We start from the raw sequence: 14034 nt of genomic DNA, 5'->3' as shown, positions 1-14034 counted from the left end.
TATTGCATGAAAAGCTTATACCATCCTCCCAAGTCTTCTGTGGTATTATTTTGATTACACATGCAGAGAGTTTACTGAAGGTCTGTTAACTACAATACCAAAATGTGACTTCTTTGTTGAATTAGTCATGCTCCAGGAATCAGTTTCACCTTTCCAGAATACTCTATGCTCATATATAGCCCCTTGCAAGTGTACCTTAGATTTTTGACCTTGGTTTTGTTTCCTTTAAATGCATACAGTACAAAGGAACCTTGTCAATTGGCTTGGCATTACTTTATATAACAGATCTGTCCTTCTTCCATTTTTATTGTTGAAATCTGAACAGGAATAGATTTGTATATTCTTCCAGATCAATGATAGATTTCCTTAACACATGATCGAAATATTTGTAGTAAAAACTTCAGTAGTGATGACTCCTTTCATAATAAATACTTGAAGTCTGTCATTTAAACCTATTAAATTATTTAATACTCGCTGTATTGATTTTATGTAGCACCAATTTCTAATCAAAATATATGAGGGAATAAATTAAACAATTTATGAATATATAGTTACTAATGCAACATATTCAGCAAAGCATAGCTAACAAAAAGAAATGTTTAATTAGAATTAATTGTGCTGTCATGCTCTAAATTGAATTTGGTCCGATTGTAGGATAACGCTAAAAAGCTTATTTTTGTTTGGGATGTTTATGTGTTTAGCTAAAATTTCTTGTTCCTGTCCCTCTGAAACTTCATGTTATTTCAGGGCCTATTAAAAACCAGTGTCAGTGTCTGAAAGAAATTGCAGCTTTTTAGTGTCCTGTACACATTCCATGAGGTATGTAAGTCTGAATGTAAAACAGCAGAGTATATTGACCCAAATAATCATCATAATTTTTCAAATCACACAATCTTGTTGGTTGCCACAGCTCATATAGCCCAACCTTCTGCTCAGAGATGATCAAGTGATAGCATACTGCTCAAGGCCCTGTACAGATGAGTTGGAGTACATCTCTAGGTGACCTCTGCCAGTGTTTGAACCCCCCCTTGTATGGCACAACTGCTCGAAGTTTTTGACCTTTAGAGAATTTGAAAGGTTACCACAGTGCTTTGCTCTACTTCCAGCTTATTTACACTATATTCAATTCCTCTTCCTTTACACGTAAACCATTAATCCCATGGTTCCAAATGAGTTTTGCCAGTTCTCTCCTACTTGGAAATGAGGTTTAGTGCCCAGAATTAAGGTTGCCCTAAAGATATCATTTTACTGGTGCACACAGGACTGGTAGGCCCGTTCAGAAGCTGTGTCCTTGGAGCTTCCACTTGGTAGAGCAAGGAGCTCTCTGGAGAGCTATAGAGAGGTGATCAAAAAGCCTTAAACCTTATAAACTCCCCCAGCAACAGCATGGAACAGTAGGAAGTTGTGTAGCAGAAATTTGCAGGAGGTTCCATACCAGGAGTGCCCACAGGAAGGAGTCACTAAATGTCTTGCTTACAGATTTTTCTATTCCTTAACCATTTGAGTAAATCTCAGGAAGGCAGAAATAACTTCTCTGAGAAGTTATTTAAACCACTGCAGCAAGTGACCTTCTTTATGTGGCAAGTAGAAAATGTTATGTGTATTCTTTCTATTGGATTTTCACATGGAGTTTGTGTAAAAGTGCTAACTATTGCTTTACAACATTCCTGTGTGCATTTTTCAGGATTTTTTTTTACATTAATTTGCCAGTGTTGTTACAAAATAAAATAACAGATACATGTCTATGTGCTGTTTACACGTCTCCTGAAAATTGCATTGTCTTGAGAATAAGGCAATGGTTGCAGAAAAATGGGAAACACAAGTAGATAACTGAGAGCAGTTTGCATACCTTTCATGAGAACCTGTGACATCCCTGACTCTTCACAGGTCTTTCTCCCACATTAAGAGACTTTAACAAAAATTAGTAATGTCAGATTTTTACTTTGACTGTTCACACTTTTCTTATGTCCATCCTGTTTTAGGTTTTCAGGCCTGCTGTCAGTGAGAGTTGCTGTTCAATGCAGTATGTGGCTCATCTTTCCAAGATAACTTTTCTGTCTGTCTTCTGAAACTATACCTTGTTATTTCATTGCTTGTCCATTTTAATATATGAATGTTTAATATGTTTTCCACTTTGGGAAGTAACACTGTTGATAAGTAGGTATCACAAGTAGATTTTACTTGCAAAAATTCCTATTTGAGATATCACCTAGTTCCTTATTAAAAGCTGATTTGTCCTTTTTTTTAATTATCTGTAGAGGTTTACAGGAAATGTGTGATGCTCACTAATTCATTCTTACACTGAAGGCAACGCATAATGGCACTGTCTTGTTAAATAAATCGTTCTCCTCCTGAGCTACCCTGGCCTTTGCTTCAGTCTTTGGGGAAATTATAGTGGGATGGTTTTTATGCCTCAGCAGTACAAATATTTAAGCAATGTCCTTCTGAGATTTTTCTTAAACCCTCTTCTTTTTTTTTTTATCTGTTAGTCCCGAGTGCTGTGCCACTTGAATCCATTCAAGGGAGTACCTTTGAAGAGAAGATTTTTCTTCAGTGGAGAGAGCCAGCGCAAACATATGGTGTGATTACTTTGTATGAGGTATCTAGAAATTTGCCACATTTTATGTCTAGTTTTGATTTTCCAAAGTGCAAAATTGTTAAAAAATTAATGTGTTTTTACAGTTTATGTAAAATTAACTTCATTTTAAAAACAGTAGCCCTTTTAAAGTAAATGTAACATAGGAGTGAATTACCCAGCATGTCCTTGAGTTACCAACTTTATGAAACCTGCTCTATCTATAACCGTGATATAGCATTCTATGCAGTACTTTAGATCAAATATTTAAAAGATTGGCAGACAGATCTTAGCAAATTCCTTAAAAAATAAGAGACATAAGAGTGGTTACCGTCAATGTCACATTTAGATAGGCATCATTATAGGAAGCCTATTGTAATAGAAACAAGCAGGCATAATTTTAAAAATCTAGCTTTTTTAAAATGCAAATTCAACAAAATTGTATGTTGTTAGATGTCTAAAAATCACTGCTTTTTCTCATGTGGAAGCTCTGCTTGAATACCTCTTAGAAAAAATTGACAAAAGACTGCACAGATTAAGCTGTCAGACAGTAATCGCTGTTAAGCTTCTTACCTGACCTTACTACAAAACTGGTATTGAAATGCTTTGTTTAAAAAAACCCACCTAAATGAGATACAGTGTAAAAGAAAAGTTAAATTGAATGGTAACCTATTGATACTGTTTTGAAAACTATTTTATTGTGAGAGAATAAAATGTTATGAAAAAGTATGAATTGATTTTTTATGAAGCTAACAACTTTCCAGCTACCAAGACAGTTGCCTGTATTCAGAAATCAGAATGTTTTAGTTAAGTGTTAATGTTGTTACTGTTGCTAGATTTATGTACATAGAAACACATGGTGGTGGATAGAAACATTTTATGTACATAGAAACACACGTTTCTAGTTAGGAACATGCCTGCATGTCTAATTGCATTGCAGAGGAGTTCACCCATTGGATCCGGGCAGTTCATCCTTAAATGTATACACACACATAACTCTATCAGCTGTATTGAGATAGGGAGCAATATGTTACCTGAATTTCTTTACTGATAAAAGTTCAGAGTGTTGGTGGTTTAATTTTCTGTCATCTGTTAGAATTAGAAGGGTTAGTTCTGTGCTTTTGGAAGGTACTTTGAGTTCAGTTTATGGATGAGGATTTGTAGAGGATATGCCTGTATATACTGTAATAAGGTCGGCGTTTATCTGAATAATATGAAAGTTTTTATTACTAATTTTCAGCATTTCATTGATATTATATTAGATGGCTTATGTAAAAATCAATTTTCATTAGGTCAGAGGTTTTAGGAAATTGCAAGTGTTTAAGGTGTGTAACATCGACACTTGGATGTGTCTATGTACTGTATTATGGGTCCTCTTAATTAAAATTATACTGAATAAGTATTGCAAAAAGAATGTCAATTATCACTTTATATAATAAGGGGTTTGGAGTTATTCACATGAAAATGAAAGTTTAAAAGCAAAAAGGAGGGGTGTATCATTTTTACTTTTATAATTTTTAATGGCTTTCATATTTTTAAATTCTCATTACAGTGCATAGAAATCAGTAATTAATAGAAGAAGTCTGGATCAAGTTTTACTGTGAACTTACATTTCTAATGAAAACTAAAAATACTGTTTGAATCAAGGAAGGAACTGAGGATACAATATACACTCTGCATATATTACTTAGCATTTATCTTTTCTTCCCTCCAAATGAGAATCTGACCTAGGTGCAGTATAATAACCTGAAAAAATCCAAATTAGCAATTGTAATAGCTAAGCTTCAGACTAAAATAGAAGCTTTACCCAATTTCTGAAAAATTTGCCTTAAGCTGCCCTTATCATCTTTTACAGATAACCTTATTCAGGGAAAAAGTGTAATTATGGTAAAGTCAGCTGGAACTGGGGAGCTGCACCCCATCTGGGTCACTTCTCAGTTTTAACCTGTTTGTTTTGGTTTTGTTACTGGTGCTGATCAAAACCAACATTAATTCAAAATATGACACTGTTAAAGCCAGCATCTTGAAGGAATTAATGTAATCTTGAACTCATTCTTTAGAGTTTTAATCTAGCTGCCTCTAAGTCTCTGTATCTATAAAAGTAATAACTCATACGAGTTACAACTCAGTTCCTGTGCCCCTTCGTGGGATTCAGGATTTGAAGAGTATAAGAGAGTAAGATAGCTTATCATAAAATGTCTGACAGCGCATACATCAGAAGGGTTTACTGGATAAAGATGCAATCTCTGTCCATCTGCTCAAGGCAGTTTATAACTTCTTTCTTATTCTTTTGCAGATCACCTACAAAGCAGTCAGTTCCTTTGACCCAGAAATAGATTTATCCAATCAAAGTGGACGAGTCTCAAAGCTAGGAAATGAAACACACTATCTCTTTTTTGGACTGTATCCTGGCACTACCTACTCTTTTACCATCAGAGCCAGCACAGCTAAAGGCTTCGGACCTCCAATAACAAATCAGTTCACAACTAAAATATCAGGTACTTCATCAAAGAGTATTATTTCTGTATGATAATGAGTTGGGTAATTTTTTTGTTGCTTACTTCTTTAGAATTTAACTAGAAGCAAATTAAAAAGGGAAGAACACGTTCATCCCCAAAGATGTCAAAGTGACATACATTACCATATCTGAAGTGCTTATTCCAAGTGCTTAAATATTAGCTAGTATTTTGAAATTCCTGTTCACAACTGTAACATATCACTCAAGAAACCCCTGTGAATTATGTGTTTGCAGCCAGTGCCAGCTGCAGTTGCAACATTTAGCATAGGGTTTTTTTGGACCTGAAGATGAGGGTTTCATTCAGAGCTTAGTCAGCCTTGACATGATTCTAAATTAGAACAGTAACAGTGCTGGAAAATCTCTTTAATGAGCCATGAGCAATCGGGAGTAGAGCAGAGATGCTGTACTTCTAGAGCTCACTTAGAAACTGTAGTTAGCTGCCAGGCTGCCTGTGTTCTAACAGTTATGGGGACTGAAGTGGATATGAAAATGTATTAGATAAGAACATCAGGACTAGGATTTCAGAGAACAGCAGCATGACTGCCATTTCTGCAGATCCTTGACCAAAATTTCTCTTGAGGCAGATGGACACTTCTTTGAGGGGATGGAATATTACTGCATCCTCCAAAATGCTTATGTAATTCATGGCAAAATGTTTTGCAAAGTTACAGTTGAAATCCCTTTATTCTTCACTTCTCTACAGTCTGCTTCAGAATTAAACTGGCAGTTCAATAATAAACTGGCCCCTTGATAATATTTATAGAAAATTGCCTTACCTATTTTTGGTCAACTGGGCTTTCCAGAAAGCATTTGGGTACAAAATCTTCTTTTTCTTTTACTCTCATTCTGTGTATTACCTCCCTCATTCCTCATTTTCTGGCCTCACTGGAATGAAAAAAAACTGACAAGTGTTTATCAGAAATTGAATGATTTTTCCTATCTTGTTATAGAAGAGGACGGTTAATGCAAGGTGGAAGTTACTGCCAACGCAGCTCTTTGTAGAGAAACTAAAATGTTGTTCATTTTCACGTTAGACAATTAACACTGTATGGAACATTAAACAAAATTAACACTGATCAGTAAAGATGGAGTTTGTTTTTCATCCCTTTCCTATACTGATCAGAAATTTTCTCTGTCAAAAATCAATTTCTGACACAGCAAAACCTTGTATGAGTTAGGATGATGAGACTATCCCTTACTAGAATGAGGAATGGAGACTACTGAGTATGGATGAGAATCTGGACATTTGGGAATAGTAACGGATCTTAAATCGTTGTTTTCTAAAATGGTATGTCATTAAAAAAAAATTCCCTAGTGGGAGCAGGCATTGCAGGAATGCTTAAAGGTGAGGCAAATCTCCAAAATCTCCATATGGTGAGGTTCTGCAAACTGTCTTGTCTGCACTCCACGCTCTCATTGCTTTCTCTTTGTTACTGTACTAACAAGAAGTGTTTATGCCTTGTCCATAGGTAGTTAAAACCAATCTCTGATTAATTTAAAACAGAAAAAGCAAAAAAAGTCTGTATTTCTGTATTTTTTGATATAATTGAGAAGTCCTGACTGGCATTTTAGCTGTTGAGTATAGAACCCTCTTTGCAGTGCTGTTGGCTGTGATCTCATTGGATCAGTGGAAAGCTTTGAGGCTCTTTCATGTGGCCAGTGCTCTCCATTTGGACAAGATGTGAAACAGAACTTCTGAACATTTCTGGATGAAAAGTTCCACTGTTTTTTAGAACAGATTAAGTGCAATTTGACCAATTTTTGCATTTTACTCTATCTAATTCTGGACTGCATTTTCTTCTGACTATAAACCTCTAAATTTCCTGTCTAATGTTTTGAATAGTACTTTTATGTACTGGAAATAGTTGCTGTGTTCTATTTCACAATTACATGAATATTTCCTGTTTCCTCTGTTTATTAATAATTCTTCTTTACATTAAGGCAGTGTGGAGGAGGAAGAGTCCTAATGTAGACAAGGAAAAATGGAGAAAAGAAATGTAGCCAGGGCTAAAGGTTATGACTGGGAGAACCACAACTCGTATCTGGGACAGGAACATAGTTTTGGTCTTTGTAGGGACATTAAAATTAGTAAAGAGAGCAAATAGGGTCTTAGGAGTCATAAATTAGGAAAATCAAAAAGATTGGCTGAGATGTGGGCAGGGCAGGAGAACAAGGACAAAAAATAACAGATTGCTCAAAATATGTTCAGAGTTCATACAGCTTTTTGTAGATACAATTCCTGTCCATTCTTTTTATCAGGATGATCAGGTTGAGAATGGGGCATTATATGAACAAGTTCTGGATAATCAAAACTGCAAAGTATGCCTGAACCTTTAAAGTAGTGTGTGATAGTATGACTTAAGTGGTACCCAAATTACTTAAAATTATTAGTCTCAATGTTTGTACCTTATGTCAAGGATTGTAAACAGAATAAAACCCTCTCAGCATATAAGGAGGTTTTTGAAGATTAATTATTTTATTTGTGTAACATTTCAAAACTGGTGAATAGCAATGCAAAGCAGTGAAGATTTTAATGTTTTCACAGCAGACTGGGGAATTGTGGAGTACAGTGCAATTCTTAGTGCGATCCTTACTTGGATATGTAGGGTGCTATGGGTAAAGAGAGAAATTCATTTACCTTTCAGATAGATGCAGATACTACTGGAAAAGTGAAAATTATTGGAAAATATACTTGAAAATAATTTGATAGAGATTGATACTATCTGTATGTGGAGCATAATAATTCTATTGGTATGGTACACACAAAGTATCCAGTAAGATGAAACTGAGTGAATTGAGAAGAACTAAATGAATCTTTGGAAGAATCTTCTAAAAAAAAGGTCTTCTTCCCCACCAAATGTGGTTTCCCTTTCAAGCAGGAATTAGTTTAGGGAAGTTAATTGCCCTGCATTATTCCTGCAGTCAGCAGAGACCATTGCAATGACCATTTTATGCTTCTCTAGCCTTTAAATCTGTTAATTGTGCATCACCATTAACAAGTGAACAATAAGGATACCGCAGCCTGTCAAATAACTAGTTAACTGAGTAGCTTTCCCTCCGATGTAATGATACAAATGTGAGTAGATGACAGCAGTGAAGAAAGTAGCAATAGAAAAAGCAGTAACTGAGGCATCATTTGTTTTAATCACAACTGTAAATCTTTAATGAAGACACAGTTTTCGAAAGTGCTGAGTGGAGCTTCAGACTAAGATAAACTCTTGTCTTGGTGGACAATAGACCCAGGACAGTTATAGCCCTAGTTAAAATTCCAGGAAAAACAAATTATGAGAGTGCATCCTGATACAGCTGTCATACTGAGAAAGCTGGGCTCAGCTTCAAAAACAATAGTCACTTCAGCATGCATATTTGCAGATGTTTTTTCTTAAGATAACTTTTTGTTTCCAAGTGATGGATTCTCAATAGTTTCTGCAAACTTACTCCCACTAGTATCTGTTTCCTGTCTTGAACTTGGGAGTGAGCTGTTATTTCTTTATTTGGGATTTGTTGGGGATTTTTTTCCTGAAGTTACTTAATAGTTGTCTCACACTTGCATTGTGACAGAAAGCATCTTAGACTTGTAGTATGGTATTAGTATTTGAAGAAGCCTTTAAAATTGCATATTCAAATCAAGATACAGCTCTTGAAAGAAGAAATACAAGAATAATGATTTTATTTGCCTCTTTTCTTTTCTTATTCTAGCACCCTCTATGCCACCGTATGAACTTGAAACACCTTTGAATCAAACTGACAGCACTGTGACAGTCTTACTGAAACCTGCACAGAGCAGAGGCGCTCCTGTCAGGTACTGGGAGAAAAATTTTTCGTGAAATTAAAAACCAAATTGATTGATTTCTTGAACGTATTTTCTGGGGATTTTCTACACAGCAATCAGTGTCTAAATTCATGTCTGTATTAGCTCTAATTAAATTAAATAACTGAGGAAAATGAAAGTGCTTTGATGTTGAGTGTTCACGTATTGTTTAAAGGATTTGATCCAGATGCAAGTGGCTTGTTCTTTGAAGATAAGGAACAAAGCCATAGTTCTGTTGTCTGGGTGGCTTCTTTAAGGTAATTGCTTACTGCAGTGTTACAAGTTCAAGGGCATATCACATTTTTTATGCTGAGCTACTGTCTTTAATATTCAGTCTTCTTGTTTACTTCACAGATTTAAGGTAGTCAACTCTTAGTAAGTTAGCCAATTTAAACAGTATATATTGTAACATTCATAAGTATTTCCATTATTTGACCACAATAGCAGGAATAATAATTTTAAAAAGCAACCTTTAAAACCAGTATCTTGGATTCTTCAGTGTTATATAGTATCCATTAATGAATTTCCAGTTTTCAGAGGTTTATCTTCCTGCCAGATACTGTGTAAGTTCTTCATTATTGGAATAAAAGATGCCTGATTTTCAGTGAGGAAGACAGAGAAATTGTTAGATTATTTCAAATGAGAACCAGTAATGAGCTCAATACTCTGAATAAACAAAAACAAAGATGAGAGAGATTTTTCACACCTGTAGGGTTTTTTTCATTTTGGCTAAGTGTATATCATTCTTAATTCTTTTATTACTGTAGGAAGAGTTTCCGTCTATACTGAGTGGCTATCATGTATTTTCATGCTGATGTTGAAGTTTTTGATAATTTCTGTTCATCTGGGAAATGGTATCTTGTATGGTATGCTCGTATATGCATGAATGAAAACAAATGTTTTCTGGGTTTCTTCAGAATATTAATACAATTCGTATAATTAGGAGTTTTTACTACTGGTTATATATATTATATGTACATAAGTCTGCATTGTGGAAATGCTATCCAGTCGTTCATTCAGACACCTTTTTAAAAAGAAGATGGTGCACATTGCAGAAGTCCAAACCACCCGAGAAAAAAGAGCAGCAGATATTAGAGCACATTTAATGAAACTGATTTAGCAGGTTAGATTAGAAATATAATTCTCTGATATTTGTCTGACTTTATCTTACAAAGCTCTGGTGTAGTCCTTCTGAGTTCAAGCATTGGATGAAAATGGTACAAGTTGGAGTCATTGTTTAAACATGAACATATTAGGCTATTAATAAAAAAATGGTTTCATTCGTTTTATCTACATCATGAGCTAAAGATGATTGGCTCCTATTGCAGTAATGACATATCAGAAACTTCACTGACAATAGAAAGGAGCTCGTTAGGAGATAAAAGTGTGCCAAATAAGTGGATGAGTGGTTAAAGAAATAGGAGGAGAGATTTAAAGTGACATGAAACTATAGAACTGACAGATGAACATACAGCAGCAAATTTACTGAGGTTTTTTGCAACAGGTCTTAAAATAGAATGAAGGCTGACTGCACACTTAAAGTATAAATGCTGAATGAAGCAGAGTGAAAATGAAAGTAAGAATTTCTTAATACTTCTAATATAGTACATTCCACTCCCAAGCACACTGCTTGCAAAACACATTCTGCATATGGATTTTATCATCTTAATCTGTATTCATTGGGTGTTAAAAGTTTAGTCATACTTCATTTATCCACACCTCTAGGCAAGATGCCTTGTCTATTGATTCTGCTACAGCTACCGACTTGGTTAATGCAGATATTTGAAACTGCACTAAACTTGCAGTGTAAATGACTGTTGTTGTTTTATTGATCAACACATCAACCATGACACATAAAATTCTTCAGTTCCTGAGATGGAAAAGGAGAGCACAAATTCTGCCATTCACGTCAACAAAGCTGATACCTGAGGTCATTCTGAAGTCCAGCTTTTTTTCCAGTGATTAAATTATTTTTCTCTTCTTAAATAAGAAAAATCCTGGTATTTTATGCCAATTAGAATCTGCACACAACTAGCACAACATCAAAGGAGAGAAGGTGCAATGCTGATTGCTTAAATGTTGATTCAAAGAAACAGACTTTATAGAAATGTTTAGAAAGCTCTGTTTACAGTGATGAAGTACACAATAATCATGAAGGCCAAATGACATTCCAGGTTGTTTTAGAATTTATAAGAATGGACATGATTGAAATGTATTTTGTCAGATTTTTAATACAACAAATACTGCTTGCTTTATCTCCATTTCAGGTCCAGCATGTTTTATGGCTGTTGCTGTCTTTGTTTCAAGGAGATTATTTTGGAATTATATATGTTTAAAGCAGTAATGCGTTCAGTAATGATGAATGTATGCACTTGTTTAACAGCTGGCTAAGCTATTTTGACTTTTAGAATGATTGTAATTTGCAAGGCTTAAATGGAACAAGAAATATTTAATTTAAGATTATTCCTTTGTGGAAATTGTGTAATATATGTCTTATTCCAGATATTCTCTTTTTTCAGAAATTTGAATTTAAGAGTTGGTAAAGTTTTGAATCATTTACATAAAAAGCATAAAAATGCAAATATTTTTTCTAGGAGGGCTCTTCAACATCTGTTGAGGGGGATTCACTCTTCCAAGGCAGTATCATTTGGACATTTTACTTCTCCAGGGCAAGTTAGCCTAAAGTTTAGAAGACTCTGGGGCCAAATTTTCTGCAAATGTATAAATTGGTCAGTGCCATATACTCAACCAAGGAATGCTAATTTATTGCAAAGATCTGGCTCATACACAAGAATGAGAACTGTAATGCTCAGTTACTGCATGCCTTTAGTGCTATTTATACATTTATCTATGTTAGAAAGAACTTTAGATTGTTTGTCACATTTCATTATAAAAGATTCTTGTGACCTCCTCTGAAAAAAGTTGTCTTGCAAGGTTTTAGCTTCAGCAGGAGAATGAAGTTTTCTTTGTTGCACCTATTTCTGTTCAGTCTTGCCATGATAAAGGTCAAGTGTTTCCACTTCTTTTATCTGTTTACATTAGCAGCAAAATGTTGTCCCCATACCACCCTCTTCCTGCTATTCTGTGCCACATCCTCAAAAAGCTTTAATAGTAAACATCCCAAAGATTTTGGCTCAGATAACACTGGAACTACCTGGTGATAGCAAGTCTCTGTGAGGAGCAGACTCGAGAAAGGAGCAAAATGGCTAAGAAAGGCAAGACCATCTAGGCTTTACTCTCCGCCTCATGATCTGCTTTTCATACTATATTATTACAAAGTTTAGCTCAGCTGGATTTGCCCCAATAAACTCTTCAGGCCAGTTAATGGCCCATTCAGACACCCTTTCTAGTCTCACAGACATTTGGTACTTCTCTATTCCAGTCTGAAATGAAAGAACAGGATGACCAAATGTCTCAGCTAGCAAATCCCTGTAGATGCAATCCCTGTGGCATTTGGGATGCCAAAGTACTTCCTGCTCTGAGTGCTCTGAGTATGTGGGATCAGTCCAGCAACATCTGGGGCTGCAAAGCCCAGGCAGGATGAGACTGAGAGAATTGCAGAAATTGCCAAGTAGTATAGTTTAAAAGTATCTTAAAGAAAATATGCCGGAGGAAGCAAATAAACTTCGAATTATGTGAGTTGAAAGCTAGGCTTTCTAGAATGAAGGCAATCTGTGTACTCTCCATGCATGCCCTTTATCACCTGTGTGCCCAACTTCTTCCACTTGCATAAATAAGAACTCTACTGGGAAAATAAAGCAAACATCTCTCTACTTGGAGTGCCTAATTTTGAAACATACTTTTAATCTCTCTGCCTTGAAGAAGTAGCATTATTATTATACTTCAAAAGCCCATAATAAGATAATAAGATAATAAATATTTTGCAGTACAACTGGAAACTACCATAGAAATTTCACTTATTTTTAGAATAAGCACTCCTTTCTACTACCTCATCAGAGGGACACATAAGATTGCCTAAATTTCACAGAAATGTACATTTCATATTGGCTTATCCAGACCTTTAAAGGCATGTAAATACTTGGTTCATTGTCACAGCTGAAATGAAGGTTATCTGCACATGGTCCCCAGCAGAGGAACAGATTCACAGAAAATTGAAATGGTGTAAAGAAACCTTTGTCAGGCCAAGTTCAAGGAGTACTTAATTCTGGATGTGGGTTCAACAGCACTCAGGGTGTAATAATTCTAAATGAGTGACAGAGGACAGCTAATTCCTACCCACGGACAGTAGAAGGGTGGAGTGAGTTAATCTGAGGGGTTCCCTCGAAATGCAAAGACTGGTACGTAATGCAGCAGTTCCCCATGGAACCACCTCGTGCCACACGTGAAGCAGAGGTCACAGTTGCCTTCCCGTGCCTGCCATGCACATTACAGGGCAGGAGGATGTGTTAGGGCCTCATCCCTTGCCTTCAGCATCACTGGTGCCATGAGGATCTGCTTTCTGCCTGTCTGCCTTTCATCTCTGCTCTGTCACTGTGTCCACTCCCTTCCTCGTAGGCTGGCAACAGGCATTGGCACTCTTGTGCCACATAAGTTAGGTCATGCAGCACGTCCATCCGCTTCCATGTGAAGAAATGAGGTCGTCTGAAGCCTCAGAGAGCTTTTTCAGGACTCTCCAGTTTGACAGCCTTCCAGAAAAACTACTGCCTGCCTTTATTCTTGAAATGTACTATCTTTACAAAAATCATTCACTTGGTCAAGAGATCAGCAGATTTAATTGTTTCACTGGCAGTCAAGAAATCAAAAAAACAAGTAAGCCAGGCAGGCTGTTTGGAAACACATGCAGATTATCCTTGGAAGCAGCAGGGTTTCAAACACTCTGAATATAAAAGTTCCAGGATACTTTCCATTACTGTGAAAAGTCCATGAGACACTTCTTTTGCTCTTGTGAGTAAGTTGTAGCCACAGGCTGGGCCTCAAAGTTGCAATCTACTTCTCAAAGTTCCTGATATCTCTGAGTTTCTATGATGCACAGTAAGAGCGCAGCATTAGTTACTGTGCATGAATTATGAAGGCAGACATCGTGAGTATAATTATACATTCAGGATATGTGAGCAAATGAATTTTGAAATGGGAGAATGCTGATTGGCACGAGAAGAGATGTTAGTGTTC

General features: G+C 36.0%; 1 protein-coding gene across 9 annotated transcripts in view; it reads left to right on the top strand.

The window, feature by feature from the left end:
- Positions 1-14034, top strand: part of PTPRM (protein tyrosine phosphatase receptor type M) — a 439008-nt gene that overhangs the window by 227723 nt on the left and 197251 nt on the right. For all 9 annotated transcript variants that reach the window (XM_014871229.2, XM_014871224.2, XM_088173300.1 and 6 more), the window contains exons 9-11: positions 2490-2599; positions 4872-5073; positions 8793-8895. In XM_014871229.2, coding sequence (XP_014726715.1) covers positions 2490-2599; positions 4872-5073; positions 8793-8895 — 415 coding nt within the window. The remainder of the gene's footprint in view (positions 1-2489; positions 2600-4871; positions 5074-8792; positions 8896-14034) is intronic.

This window comes from Sturnus vulgaris, chromosome 1 (genome assembly GCF_052056855.1).
Source record: "Sturnus vulgaris isolate bStuVul1 chromosome 1, bStuVul1.hap1, whole genome shotgun sequence".
NCBI classification, from domain to species: Eukaryota; Metazoa; Chordata; class Aves; order Passeriformes; family Sturnidae; genus Sturnus; species Sturnus vulgaris.
Note: the sequence above shows the minus strand (reverse complement) of the source record. Positions and strands in the feature narration are given on the sequence as shown.